Here is a 15,029-nt window from a genome sequence, read left to right on the forward strand (position 1 = left end):
AGTTTTTATTATGAACCATAACATCTTATTGTTAACTTTATACAAGTATTTGTTATTTTGATTGGACAACACATATGATTGTCAATCACAGTCATGCAAACAAATGTCTCCTTGACCTGAAATGCAGATGTTTATCTTCACATTGACGTGCTGATCTTCATTTACTAATTTTAGTTTTGGCTTCAGCAACATTTTAAAAGGTCGACCTCTCTATGTAATTTTTATTTTATTTCTTTTTTACCTTTATTTAACCCATAAAGACCCAGTGGCACTTTTGCAGAGGTTCCCAAATGATTTTTTTTTTTTAATATTTAACCTTTCTTAGGTGATTTATGATCATTTATTGTAATATTATCCTCTTTATTTTGAGGTTTTCATTATAAATCAGGTATTTTCCTAATTTCATTTACTGATCATGTAGATCACAGGTGTCAAACATGCGGCCCGGGGGCCAAAACTGGCCCACCAAAGGGTCCAATGTGGCCTGTGGGATGAATTTGTGAAACGTAAAAATCCCACTGAAGTTATTAACAATCAATGATGTTAAAATCATTTTAGGTCAATTCAATCTAAAGTGGGTCAGACCAGTAAAATACAATCATAATAACCTATAAATAAAGAAAACCAAAAATCTCTCTCTTTGTTTTAGTATAAAAAAGGTAAAATTACACAAATATTTACATTTACACACTAACCTTTTCCAAAAAAATGTGAACAACCTGAAATTTCTCGAGAGAAGTATGTGAAATTTTACCAACATTCTGCCTTTTACTAAATGTTTTGCGTATTTGTAGATCCACTGTGATCTGTAAGCTGTGATGTACATGTGCAAATGATAAACTACGACGTAATATTCTTAAAATTGCACTTATTTTTCTTAAGAATTTTCAGGTTCATTTTTGTTCGTGTTATGTTCAAGTACAGTTCGTAGATGTAAACATTTTCATTACGGAATTTGACTTTTTTCACTCAAAAATATAAGAAAAAACTTTGGAGTTGACATTATTTATATGTTTTTACCCTATTATTTATATTATTTTACTGGTCCGGCCCACTTTATATCATAATAGTCTGTATGTGGCCCCTGAACTAAAATGAGTTTGACACCCCTGATGTAGAGGTTCATTAAGCTCTGAGTAAAGTTGAGGGTTATTATATCTGAGACAGAGAAAACTGAAGAAAAAGTGGATTTTTTTCTGCAAATATATCAATAACTAAACATAAACCAAGTGTGTCCATCCATCGTTGATCCAACTCCATGGGTTTTACTGGTGAATCAATGTTGTAGAAGATGACATTGTTTCCACGGTAACTACAGAGCCTCTAAACGTCCAAATGGGTCATATCTGATGACCGTGAAAAGACGACAAACTGCATTTTACACCAATTATTTACATGCATTAATAGGATTAGTGGATCAACAGGTATTAAATGGTTTAGATCAGTAGATGCTTTTGGTTGACGGTGGCTGTTTGGGTGTCATTTTCAATAATGTATGTCTAGAATATGAACTACATCGTGCCATGACCGGTCTCTCTATGCTTTTTTTTTTAAATTTCAGTGGTAATGACAGCAGACAAAGTACTAAAGGTTTGTCAACTGGTGATGTATGGACAACCAGAGAATTTCCATATTCATTCCCTTCACTCATGCAGGTTATATTTGTCTATTTTTTCATAGTTTTCTCTCTCTTTCTTCTGTTTCTTCGGTGGGGGCCACTGTAGATTTGCGACTTCGGGGCTTCTAAATTTCTGTCCCACACCACCCATATGACAGTGGTGGGGACTTTTCCATGGATGGCTCCGGAGGTCATCCAGAGCCTGCCTGTGTCTGAAACCTGTGACACCTACTCCTATGGTGTGGTGAGTAGGTTTTAATCTGTCCACATTAACAATTAGAAGTGTTGATTTGGATGCTTATATAGAGACAAAATCAAGTATGCATTCATTTTGGCTCTTTTTTTTATTTTTTTTTAATAGATCTCTTTATTAAACCTTTTCCTTTACAAAACACATACACAAATCAATAATGCAGCAAACATCTACAAGAAGACACCACATGACTATCAGAGTCAGATCAACCTCAGTAGTCATACATCTGCAGCATCGAAGAAGTCCATGAATGGTTGTCATGTTTGATAAATTTCCATCTCAGAAAAAAATCTCATATTTTCTAGATGTTGTTTTTGGCTTGGTTTGTTACCCCGCCCCATTAGGTCAAAGTTCAAATTTTTTATGAATTTATAAAATCTTTTTTTTTTTTCCCCATTTACTTATAATGGGCAAAATTTCAAATATATGTAGCAGTAAAACTATTGGTTGAATTCATACCAAATTGGGTTTATAGATTCCAGGTGACCCACAATAGATGTCATTACATTTTGGGAAACGTAGGTCAAAGTTTCAATTTTTTATACATTTTTTTAGATCTTTTTTTCCCCATTTACTTATAATGGGGGCAATTTCACATGTCTGTAGCAGCAAAACTATTGGTTGAATTTATACCAGATTTGGTTTATAGATTGCCAGTGACCCAGAATAGATGTGGTTACATTTTGGGAAAAGTAGGTCCAAGTTCAATTTTTTTATGAACACTGTAAAAAATGACTGTAGAATTAACACCAAAAAGTTGTAAAATTGCAACATAAAAAAACTATAAGTGTCAAAACAATGCAAAGTTGTTTATTTGGAAAGATTTTTGTGTTAACGATTAAATCAAATATAGCTGTAGTTCTTACAGGAAGAGTATGTGAACAAAACCAGATTTGTTTGTAGAAATTATGTATTTCTATTGTTTTCAGAAAATAAAACTGTAAATTGAAATACAATGTGGTGCCGTTTAAATTGTAAGACCATAATGTTGAAATAATGGTCTATTTGCTTTTTTATATAGATAAATAAAAAAGTTATAAAAAAGTAAGCATTTAACAATGTAACATTTTAAACTTGTAAATGAATGGGTTGGTAGAGTTGGTAGAGCGGCTCTTCCAATAACCAAAGGGTTGGTGGTTTGAATCCTGGCTCTGACTGTCCATATGTTAAAGTGTCCATGGAAGACACTGAACCTTAAATTACTCCCAGTTGGACCTGGTGGCTTTGGAAAGTGCTTTGGACACCATGAAGGTGTAGAAAATGTGCTAAATAAGTGCAGTCCATTTACCAGTTAAATCCAACGTTACATCTACATGTTTCAAATGTTAAATCTACATGTTACTCTGCTAATATGTTTACAGTTGGATGTGTTTTTTACAGTATTGTTCTGGAAACCACAGCTGCCAGTTTTTTTCTGTAAAAACAATAGTTTTTTGTTTGTTTTTTTTACAATGAATGTTTTACATCTTTTTTCTTCTCCCATTTACTTATAATGGGTGAAATTTCAAATGTCTATAAAAACATCAATTTTGTGTCACTTTACTTCAGACTTGGCACATATATAGAGGCAACTGATATGCTGACATCAGCACACGCATAGACAGGATGACATCAGCTGGATCGATGCCAAAATAAACTACAATATGTGCGAGGGGTGGGGTTTGTTGTGCCTGGCACCACTTGTTATGTCTTGTTATAAAGTCGAAAAGGCTAGAGACATTTTTTGTGTCCATTTTAACAGAATTAGTCAATGTGCTAGTAACGTCACAAAACATATATTAACCCTTTATAGGGCACTCACTGAAATATATGTTTATATGTTTATGCATTTGGCAGACGCTTTTTTCCAAAGCGACTTACAGGGGAAAACCAATCAAATCACTCAATCAATCAAATTTTATTTATATAGCGCCAGATCACGACAAAAAAAAAAGTTATCTCATGACACTTTATATATAGAGTTGGTCAAAACCAGACTCTAAGCCAATTTACAGAAACCCAACAGAAATACTCTGAAATTCAAAATTTCAACCTAAGTGTGTTATTGGGTATCGTCATCTACCTCCTCATTGGTTGCCGTGACAACAGTCTCCCTCCTCTTGCCATAAAACATCTGAGCAGCACGTGCTAAAAAGTAAACACATGCAATAAAACAACTGTTATGTGGCCATAAACAGACAAAAATCCCTCATATTCACTATTTACAGCTTCAAACTTTGAATCACTGTACTGTGTTATAAAAACCAACATGATTCTTGACCTCACCGAGGTATGAGATTAGCCCTGTATTTAATGTTTGAGGAAATTACCAAAAACATTACCAAAAAGTTCAACAGTCACTTCACTCTGAACAGAGCAATGATTGGATTGGTTTAAGGTTTTTTTTCATGAGTTTGGACATTGTTTGAAATAAATTATTCCAATAATTTTTTTTATCCCAACTTTAAAACATGTGGGCTAGTGATACCGGCTGCATTTTTGCTTTTTAGCTCAAATAAAGACATGTATGATTTCTGAACTTGTATCAAAATGCACTGAAACTGACTTTTAACCACTATCCAGCCCTCCTTTCCTGGGTGTTTTGGTTTCATTCTATTAAGACATCATCCCAGCTGTTGGACTACTAATCCAAACACCGGTGTCTGAATGAACCCACACGCTCTGCTCTCTGGCCAGGTGCTGTGGGAGATGCTGACTCGGGAGGTTCCTTTCAAAGGTTTTGAAGGACTGCAGGTTGCGTGGCTGGTGGTGGAAAAACAAGAGGTACGAACACGTTGGCACGCCTTCCCAAATCTAGTGTTACAGCGTGTAGACCCGACAAGGTTTGAGAAAGCTGGAGGAACAATGTGATGCTCTCATGGTTTCCACTGTGAACTGGTGAGGCTGAGGCTGGGTATTTTTAGGCCTGATGTCAGTTCTCTGCTCTTGTAAGGCCTGGATACACAGCAGTGGAGCTCGGCCAGACACCCCTCTGGCTGAAGCCTTTACGAGAGAGAGAGAGAGAGAGAGAGAGAGAGAGAGAGAGAGAGAGAGAGAGAGAGAGAGAGAGAGAGAGAGAGAGAGAGAGAGAGAGAGAGAGAGAGAGAGAGAGAGAGAGAGAGAGAGAGAGAGAGAGAGAGAGAGAGAGAGAGAGAGAGAGAGAGAGAGAGAGAGAGAGAGAGAGAGAGAGAGAGAGAGAGGAGAGAGAGAGAGAGAGAGAGAGAGAGACACATACAGTACAACACACAAACAGAGACAGAGCAGAAAGAAGAATGGCTGCTGTGATACAAGGGTTAATTCAAGAGCTTTATGGGTGGTGGAGGATGATGGTATTACACTGTCTGTGTTTCAGTTATTGACACACCTGAATCCCCTCAAACACACACACACACACATACACACACATACACACATGCACACACATACACACACAGCGCGGATAGCCAACAAACAACTTAGAGAACATGATTCCTGCGTAGCTCTTGGCTAATCTCCAAATGCTCTCCCTAAATAACTCCCACTCCCACTCCCCCCACCCCCACCCCTTTTTCTCTTTCCCAGTCTTCCTCTGATTTTCCCCTCCACTGCTATACCTCTCTTCCTGACCCTCTTACTCGCCCTCTCTCCACTCAGTCAGTGATATTTTAGGATTAATCCCCAGAGAAAACTGTTTCCATTTACTGCACAGTACTATAGGGCTGTCTGGGCTCATTCAGAGCTTTGCTGATGCCAAGGAAAGGATGTTGTTTATCTGTGTGGTGCATTGTCACCTATTGTAATGCACGTTTTAGAATCAAAAAATAGTCCGATAAGGAGACGGAAAACATGCAACAGTGGTCGGTGCTCTTAATGACCCTATTAACCTCGGAAGACCCAGGAAATGTCGACAAAGTACAAGCTTTTTTTGTTTTTTATTAACTAAGTGTCTATATTGGAAACATCATGATGCAACAGTTTTTTCAGATTTTTGAAATTTTTATGGAATGTCCTTTGTGGAGGACAGTTTTGTTTTTTTTTTTTTTGTATAAAGTTGTGAAACTCTTGTCCATAAATGTGGACAGAAAACCAATAGCTGGGTCTTAGGAGGTTAAAACATAAAACTTCTATATAAACATACAGAATATAGTTATTAAGCTGGTTTTTGGATGCAAATTCCATTGAATAAATCTATTAAAGGGTAAAAAAAAAAAAAAAGAAAAAAAAATCTCAGTTCATATTAGTTACTTATCATCACTTGTCCTCATTAATCAGCATATTAGATGATTTTCTTTTGGGTTACTGCCATTTAATACTTGTAAAATGAACACTGACAAAACAAAGAACTGCAGAAATAAGATGTGAGGCTTAACAGTATTTGTTTAGTAGTAGCGAAACACACTATAAACAGTAATAAGTTACTCCAGTATGTTTTGACTCCTGTGTTTGTCTGGGAATCCAGAGGCTGACCATCCCTACCAGCTGTCCAGCAAGTTTTGCAGAGCTGATGAGGAAATGTTGGCAAGCAGATCCAAAGGTGAGCTACACTGGGTGCGCTCTAAAAAATGATTCATGGGGTTAGTAATTTAAGCTTAAAATCAAGAGCTTTCTCTGCTTAAAAATGTAAGTTTGTTACATGTATACATTTAAATCAGTTGCTTCTTTATTTTATTAAGTTGGTCTAAATGAATAACAAGGAAAACACCCTTAACTTGATAACATATTAATTTTGAACAGAGATTTCTGCTTTAACTTAACAAAGTAGTATATTAAGTTAGTACAGCTTAAAAATCTTGTAAGTTTCCTTTAAAAGCTGAGTACAAATCTGATGTGCCTGAGGATGCACTGAAACAACAGGAAGTATGGTACTGTAGCTGTGATAAATAAGTTAATGTAATGTTTGTGTGTGCATGTCTCTACAGGAGCGTCCACATTTTAAGCAGGTGCTGGTAACCCTGGAGACAATGGCCAATGACAGCAGGCTACCGGACCAGTGTAACTCCTTCTTACATAACAAGGACCAGTGGAGGTACACAAACAAACACAAACACTCAGACCTTTTCAAGGGTTAGGGTTCACTTAACTTAAATGTAATACATGTTGACAGTGAAAGAATGAAATTTGTGGTTCAGGTCCAGCAGTGTAATGTAAAGAAAGTGCACAGTTATTATGTTGTTAAATTATTATGAATTTAAGTTATCAATGCCAAAATAATTTAAAATCTGATATTTGTATCTTACAAGCAAAAAATATATAATATATAGCTATAAAAATGTAAAGACAGCACATAAATTATGTATTTTAAATCCTGCAAACTGAAAAAATAGTAGATTAATTAAATAAAAAAAGCACATAGAAATAAAGGAGAAACCTAGTAAATAAGTAAAGTGACTCCCTTTGGCTTTGTCAAAAACATAAACATGATAATGTCTGATTTTTATCTATTGTCAAAGAGTCAAAGACTTTAAAACACTTCTATAATTTTTTAAATATTTCTTCTATTTATTATTATTATTATTATTTATTATTATTAATATTAGTTCTGTTTATTCCTGGCACCAAAAGGGGAAGTACACAGTACTGTGCAAAATTCTTAATCCACCTCTAGGTTTGTTGTTTTTCCAGGATTGAAATGATCACACATATTTATTTCTCATTCTCATTCTTTTTTCTTCAGATATAACAAGAAAAAATACAGGGAATGAGTGCACAGCCTTAAAAGACACACAGAAATCTGAAGTTAGTGGATTATAAGGGTTAAAGTGACTATTTAACGTGACCCTTGACCCCATGAAAAGAAGCAAAACAAACAGTTAGAAATATCTGACGCGTTGAATGAAACATGGTATAAAACATCCGAAAATTAAGGCAATAAATCTTATATTTTCGGAAGAAAACCATTAAAGCCATGATAGGAGCAAACCTCTTTGGTGAAACTTTAGTTTTTACTGCTCTACATACTTCACATAAATCCAGATTGTATTTTAATCCAGAATGCATATATGTGGTCATTAGAACTTTACTACACCAACAAATCTAATGTTGGCCTGGGACTTTTCACAGTACTTTATAATAATATAAAAAGTCAACAAACATCAGCATCAGCTATTGACCCAAGTACTAGCCTATTTTTTTTTATAGTGTTCAGTTATACACCCGATGACAGGTACAGCTATGAACAAAAAGTGCAGAAAAAAGTGGATAAATGACAAAGCCTTGATTTTATGTGGATTTTCATCAGGTTAGTGCCTTATAATTAATAACTTTTGCAGTTTGCAGTAGATTTTAACATATTAGTACTGCAGTCAATAGCTGATGCTGATGTTTATTGACTTTATATATTATTATAAAGTACTGTGAAAAGTCTTATGTCAACATTAGGTTTGTTGATTTAGTAAAGTTCTAATTAAATATAGTATACATATACATATATATACATATACATACATACATACATACATATATATATATATATATATATATATATATATATATATATATATATATATATATATATATATATATATATATATACATATACATATATGTATGTGTATATATATACACACACACACACACATATACGATGACAGGTACATCTCTGAACGAAACATGCAGAAAAAAAGTGTATTAATGAAAGAGCCTTGATTTTATGTGGACTTTCATCAGGTTAGTGCCTTATAATTAAAGTACCCAAATATGTTGTTTTTTTTTTTTTTTGTCTCCAGACAGATTTTTAGTGTTGTTTTGTTTCTGGTTCTTTAGATCGTAAAGGTCACTGAGCTCCCTCCCTCACCCCTTACCTCCTAACCCTTGAATCTTCACCATCACAAGAGAAAGCAAACTTTAACCTTAACCTTAACTTAATTCTGACCTCATGAGTAAAAACAGGCTCATTTTTGTCCCATGGTGCACTATTCCCAGTAGAGGCCCACACAGATGTTGGGTTTCCTTATGTATAGGGGACACTACAGTAACCTTCAGCCACTCTTAACTATCATATTTAATGTTTTAGGTTATGGGGTCCTTCATTTTTCCCCATAAACAACAGATTCATGTCCCCATATTGTAATAAATACTCAGGCCACACTCTGTGGACTCTAAAGCTCAGGAGAGAAGCTGAATGTGTGACCCTGTACTCTACTTCAGTCTATATTAAGCACTCTGGAAAGTGTCCATGGAAGAGATTCCTCAACTCCTCCACGGCAAGAAAAACCGAGAGGGGGGTCGGTGTGTGTGGGGTTTCTGTAGTGGGGGAAGGTAGAGAAGAAATCAAGTGAAGAAGAAGAAGAAGAAGAAGAAGCAAAGTTCAGTGAGGAACCGAATTGTATTGTGTGCATGTGAAACCTAAAACACAGAACGCAAGAGAGAAATGAGTGAGGAGAGTGGGAAACGAGAGTGACAGGACGGGGGAGAAAGGTGGGGGACGGAGAAGAGGTGTGAGATTCTGTGCATATTTAACATGAGTACAGCGAGGCAATCAATTCTGAGTGAAGTTTTGGGTACGGGTGGAAAAAGTTGGAGAAGCTCAGGGGTGGAGAGTCAGAGCGAGGGAGGTGAAGGGGCGGGATGAATGAATAGGGAGGTATGGAAGGAACACAGGAGGCGCTATGGGCTGTGCGTCACATCTGTCTATATTTAGTTGTTGCAGGAGTTGATTGTGTTTGTGAATGCAGGTTCACTGACTGTCACTCACTGGCTCTAACAGTGACCTCCTGTGGCCACAGAGAGTACTGCAGCTGAGTTTACAGACCTGTCAGTTATCTGCAGCTTTTTGGAAACTAAACCATCTGTGATTGATCTGCAGAAAATTTAACAACCCTTTAACTTGGATAATTCTTCTAAGGCACAGGTGTCAAACATGCGGCCCGGGGGCCAAATCTGGCCCGCTAAAGGTTCCATTCCGGCCCATGGGATGAAAGTGTAAAAATGAACCTGAACAGTCCAGGTTGTCCAAATCATTTTGGTTCAGGTTCCACATACAGACCAATGTGATCTACAGTAAAAATAACAACACAATAAACCATAAATAATGACAACGACAAATTTTCTTTGTGAAAAATTATGTGGAAAAAATTTAAGTGAAAAAAATAACATTACACTGTGAAAATATTTACATTTATAAAACTATTCTTTTACAATAAAATGCAAATAAATACATAAATAACGAAAAAATGAACAACCCAAAATGTGCAATTTTAACAATATTCTGCCTTTTACTAAAAGTTTTGTGCATTTATGGATCCACTGTGATCTGTAGTTGTGTTAATAATAATAATAATAATAATAATAATAATAATAATAAGAGCTGTAATATTGTAGAAATTGTTCAAATTTTAGTTCCAAATTCCAAAATTTTAACAATATTCTGCCTGTTACCAAATGTTTATGTAACACTGTGTGTAAATGTACATGTACAAATAATAAGTCGAGGCATAATATTATTAAAATTGCACTAATTTTTCTGATGAAATTTCTGTTTTTTTCAGGTTATTCACATCTTTTTTTTGTAAAATGTAAATATTTTCATAATTTAAGTGGGGGTTTTTTTTGTACTAAAACAAAAATAAAAAGTTGGATTTGTCATTATTTAGAGGTTATTAAGTCATTATTTTACTGGTCTGGCCCACTTGAGATCAAACTGTGCTAAATATGGCCCCTGAACCAAAATGAGTTTGACACCCCTGATCTAAGGGGTTAAATGATCACAGCTATTTATAAATGGCATGATAAAACTCTGATACTAACAAAACACATTCATTAAACAAGTGGTACCAGGTACAACAAACCCCGCCCCTTGCACATATTTTGCCCATTATAAGTAAATGGGAAGACTTTTAAAGTTCATAAAAATTTTTAACTTTTACCTACTGTTCCCAAAATGTAATGAGATCCATTCATGGTCACTGGCAGTCTATAAAGTGAAATTAACATGAATTCAACCAGGGGGTTTTGCTGCTGCAGACATGCGAATTTTTGCCCATTATAAGTAAATGGGAAAAAAAAGATCTAAAAAAATTCATCAAAAATTGAAACATTGACCTACTTTCCCCAAAATATAATGACATCTATTCTGGGTCAGTGTAAATCTATAAACCAAATTTGGTATAAATTCACCCAATAGTTTTGCTGCTACAGACATTTTAAATTTCGCCCATTTTAAGTAAAGGGAAAAATTAGAAAGATTTTTAAAATTCATAAAAAATTTTAACTTTGACCTACTGTTCCCAAAATGTAATGAGATCCATTCATGGTCACTGGCAATCTATTAAGTCTATTTAATATGAATTCAACCAGTAGTTTTGCTGCTACAGACATGTGAATTTTTGCCCATTATAAGTAAATGGGGGAAAAAAAAGATTTAAAAAATTCATAAAAAATGTAAACTTTGACCTACTTTCCCCAAAATATAATGACATCTATCCTGGGTCACTGGCAATCTGTTAACAAAATTTGGTATATATTCACCTCATAGTTTTGCAGCTACAGACATTTGAAATTTTGCCCATTATAAGTAAAGGGAAAAAAATAAAAATTTAAAAAAATCATAAATAATTTAAACTTTGATATACTTTTCCCAAAATATAATGACATCTATTCTGGGTCACTGGCAATCTATACACCAAATTTGGTATGAATTCACCAAATAGTTTTGCTGCTACAGACATGTGAAATTTCACCCATGATAGGTAACTAGAAAAAAAAAAAAAGATTAAAAAAATTAATAAAAATTTTAACTTTGACCTACTTTTCCCAAAATGTAATGAGATCTATTCTGGATCTTTGGCAATCTATAAACCAAATTTGGTATGAATTCAACCAGTGGTTTTGCTGCCAGAGTGTTAACAAACAAAGAAACAATCCAAACCAAAAACAATACCCCATTCTTCCCCTTTGAGGGCGGGGCAATTACATATAAAAAATATAAAACATTGGAATAGTAACAGTCCAAATTTTGTATTAGTTGATCACAATGCTTTTTTAAAGACATAATTACTATCAGGTATCAGCTACATATACGGTCATATAACCAAAGTACAGTGTGATGAGGAGATGATCATCATTTTGGTGCTTTATGAGGTGGAGAACAGAGAGAGAATCATTCCGAAGAGACTTGCAATTACTAAAATAGATGTTTATTACAACCTTCAAAAGAAAATGTAGACTGACGCTGCCAAGATCCACTAAGAAAGTAACAGAGAACACATTTAAATACCATGTGACAGTGGAATAAAGATTATTTCCAAAGCTTAGAACTAGAAGAGTCACAACATGTTACTGCACTAAAAGAACTAAAAAGTTCTACTCATCAGCTGCTCTCTTAAGAAAATACAACCTTAAGACAGTATTTAATGTAAACAGAAACTGTGTATTCATGTATAAATATGAGGTATGGCTAAAAAAAAACCAAAAACATGATTACTCTTACCTACTGACTAACATACTGAAGGTTATTCATGCACATGCCTTGTAAACATTTGTACCTAAACACAAGATAATCTGTGTACTTGCATCTTCTGTATCGTCGGCTATCCTTATGTTCTGTGAGATACTAAGCACCAGTCTGCCTCAGTCATTACAGTTTCAATAACATCAGAAAAGGTCTTTAATTCACCATAACTTAAAGATGTATGCACTATATGCATTTCACTATAATGTGTCTCTACATGAAATCTATGTGAAGTGCACATTTCAACCACATTTGCATTACTGCTTTATGGTTAATGAATTATGTATCTATCTATTTTACATAATCATGCAGTTTTTTTTCTTTTTAAGCATGATTATGAATATTTATATAGGGGAGGATTTGGCATCAGACACGTTTTGGCTTGTGAACTCTCCTGCATGACTGTCCAAGTTCATAAATGTCTGTTTGTATTTTTGTTAAAATAATAATTAAAAAATCATGTATTAAGTTTAACATATGAGTACTTTTGCCAGTTTACCAGAGCTGCATAGGAATGTAATAGAATCTGTGCAGTTTTAGTTACTTTCTTTTTTCTTTTTTTTTTTTAAATTTTGTTTTTATCAGAAAAGGAGCAAGATATCTCAGCATTAACATTCAAACATATTATATCTATTAAAGTCCTTTTTATATTTCTTATTTTATACATATAACAATGTCAAACAGAAAAAACAACAACAAAAAAAAAAAACATATGAACTGAGTGCTTACAGTTTTGGTATTTCTCGCTTAAAAGAAAAAAGACAATCACAGTTGTCAATACGTCTGGGCTTTTTAAACATTACACATGTTTATGCAAAAGTAAAACATTCACAAAGAATAAAGACAGGGAGAATATAAAGAAAAAATTTTTAGAGGAGTGATACAAATTCTGGGCGGCTAGAGGATACAAACTTAATCCATTTGTCCCAAATATTGTAAAATGTATCCCTCTGGATTCTGATAGAGTAAGTCAGTTTTTCCATGTTGAAAATTTGCAGACGGTCTCGTACCGATCTTCTAATGTTGGTGGAGTTGGCTGGAACCACCTTCTTGTAATAGATTTCTTGCTGGCTGCTGAAAGCGCCTGTAATAATTTAGTTTTAGTTACTTTCAATGGCAAGACGATGTAGAGGAGTTTAATTTAACCCTCCGGTATCCAGGTGCGCTTTTTAGGCACACTTTGCACTTCGTGTTAAAAAACTTCATATTATTTTTCACAATTTAAATAAGGTTAGAATTCAAAAGTTGTTCATTTGTGCATGATCTTTAAAATTCTGGCCACCAACTAAAATGTGCACATTGTAAACAAAAGAAAATGACAAGACTAGCATCTGTCTCCCAAGTGTGCCTAAAACGCACCATTTCTTCCATTATAACCACTGTTTTTGATCCGAAAGCCATTAAGGCATAAATCCTGCTTTTACTGATATCTGGGCTTCATTTGAGAGGTGAGGGTCTATTAATTTATTAACGTTATTAATGTTGCTGTTAATCATTCACATATGCCAGGCTGAAAAAATCAAATAATATGTAATCCAATTTTTATCTAGTATTTTGAAAAAAACAAAAAAAAAATCAACATATTTTGTGTTTTTTGCATCAAAAAATGTAGTGACATCATGATGAAAAGAGATTGTTTAAAGGGTTAAAAAAAATCTAAAATTAATGATTATTTGATATGTATGATTAGGGCTGACCTTGATTTACAAAAATAAAATCAAATTAGAGCAGAAAAATAAATTGATATATAATATTTAATAGTTTGATTTATAGATGTGCATTTTACACACACTTGGTGACAGATGCTAGTGTTTTTGTACATTTGACCTAGCGCCAAAAATAATCATGCAAATTAACCGATGTTGCCGTTAATCATTGACATATGCCAGGCTGCAAAAATCAAATAATATGTAATACACTTTTTTATGTAGTATATTGAAAAAAATAATTTTTTTGTGTTTTTTGCATCCAAAAAAAAAAAAAAAAGTTTGTTTACATTACAAACACAGCATTTAAACGGTTAAAAAATGCAACAATTATTGAGTATTTGGTATTTTTATTTAAAGTTTTCAAGTTGATGAACTAGAAAAAAGTGTAAAAGAATTAAAAACAAACTGTATGAACATTTTTTTGACATTATTCCACAAGTGTGCCAAAATGGCCCACTTGGTGTTTAGTAAGGGCCTTGCTGGACGGGATACCGGAGGGTTAAAGGTAAAAATAAATGTAGTTGTTCAGTTGGAGCTTTGTAATTAGTGCCAGTATTAATATTAATAGAGAATATCAATGGAACATTTCGAACAGAATAGTCAAACCATTTTAATCTGTCTTTTACTGTTGAAACGGAGCTCGGCTGCGGTAACATCATCTCTGTCTGTGTCTCCACAAAAGGTGTGAAATTGAGTCGACCCTCGAGCGCCTACGAAAACTGGAGAGGGAGCTGTACTCCAAGGAGAAGGAGCTGGAGGAGAGGGAGAGGAGGCTCAGATTATGGGAAGAGAGGCTGATGGAAAGGTCCAACATGACCCCGAGTCCAACCTCTCTACTCATGGAGCGCTCAAACATCTCACCAGTGAGTAACATGAGAAAGAAGTACTTGCCAAAAAAAAAAAAAAAAAAAAAGAAAGAAAAAAGAATGTTTCAGCTGCAACAACTTTTAGCTTCTCATTTCTTAAACAACCATTTTGGCAGAGAGCATAAAGACTGGACTGTGTTGGAATGGAAAAAGGTCATGTGGTTTAATGAGTCCAAAT

General features: G+C 34.4%; 1 protein-coding gene across 1 annotated transcript in view; it reads left to right on the forward strand.

Moving 5' to 3' along the window:
• Positions 1–15,029, forward strand: part of map3k20b (mitogen-activated protein kinase kinase kinase 20b) — a 32,423-nt gene that overhangs the window by 11,841 nt on the left and 5,553 nt on the right. The window contains exons 5-10 of the mRNA XM_030160582.1: positions 1,562–1,590; positions 1,725–1,862; positions 4,548–4,634; positions 6,289–6,363; positions 6,749–6,855; positions 14,668–14,848. Of these exons, the coding sequence (XP_030016442.1) occupies positions 1,562–1,590; positions 1,725–1,862; positions 4,548–4,634; positions 6,289–6,363; positions 6,749–6,855; positions 14,668–14,848 (617 nt within the window). The remainder of the gene's footprint in view (positions 1–1,561; positions 1,591–1,724; positions 1,863–4,547; positions 4,635–6,288; positions 6,364–6,748; positions 6,856–14,667; positions 14,849–15,029) is intronic.

Source organism: Sphaeramia orbicularis, chromosome 17 (genome assembly GCF_902148855.1).
Source record: "Sphaeramia orbicularis chromosome 17, fSphaOr1.1, whole genome shotgun sequence".
In the NCBI taxonomy this organism is placed as follows: Eukaryota; Metazoa; Chordata; class Actinopteri; order Kurtiformes; family Apogonidae; genus Sphaeramia; species Sphaeramia orbicularis.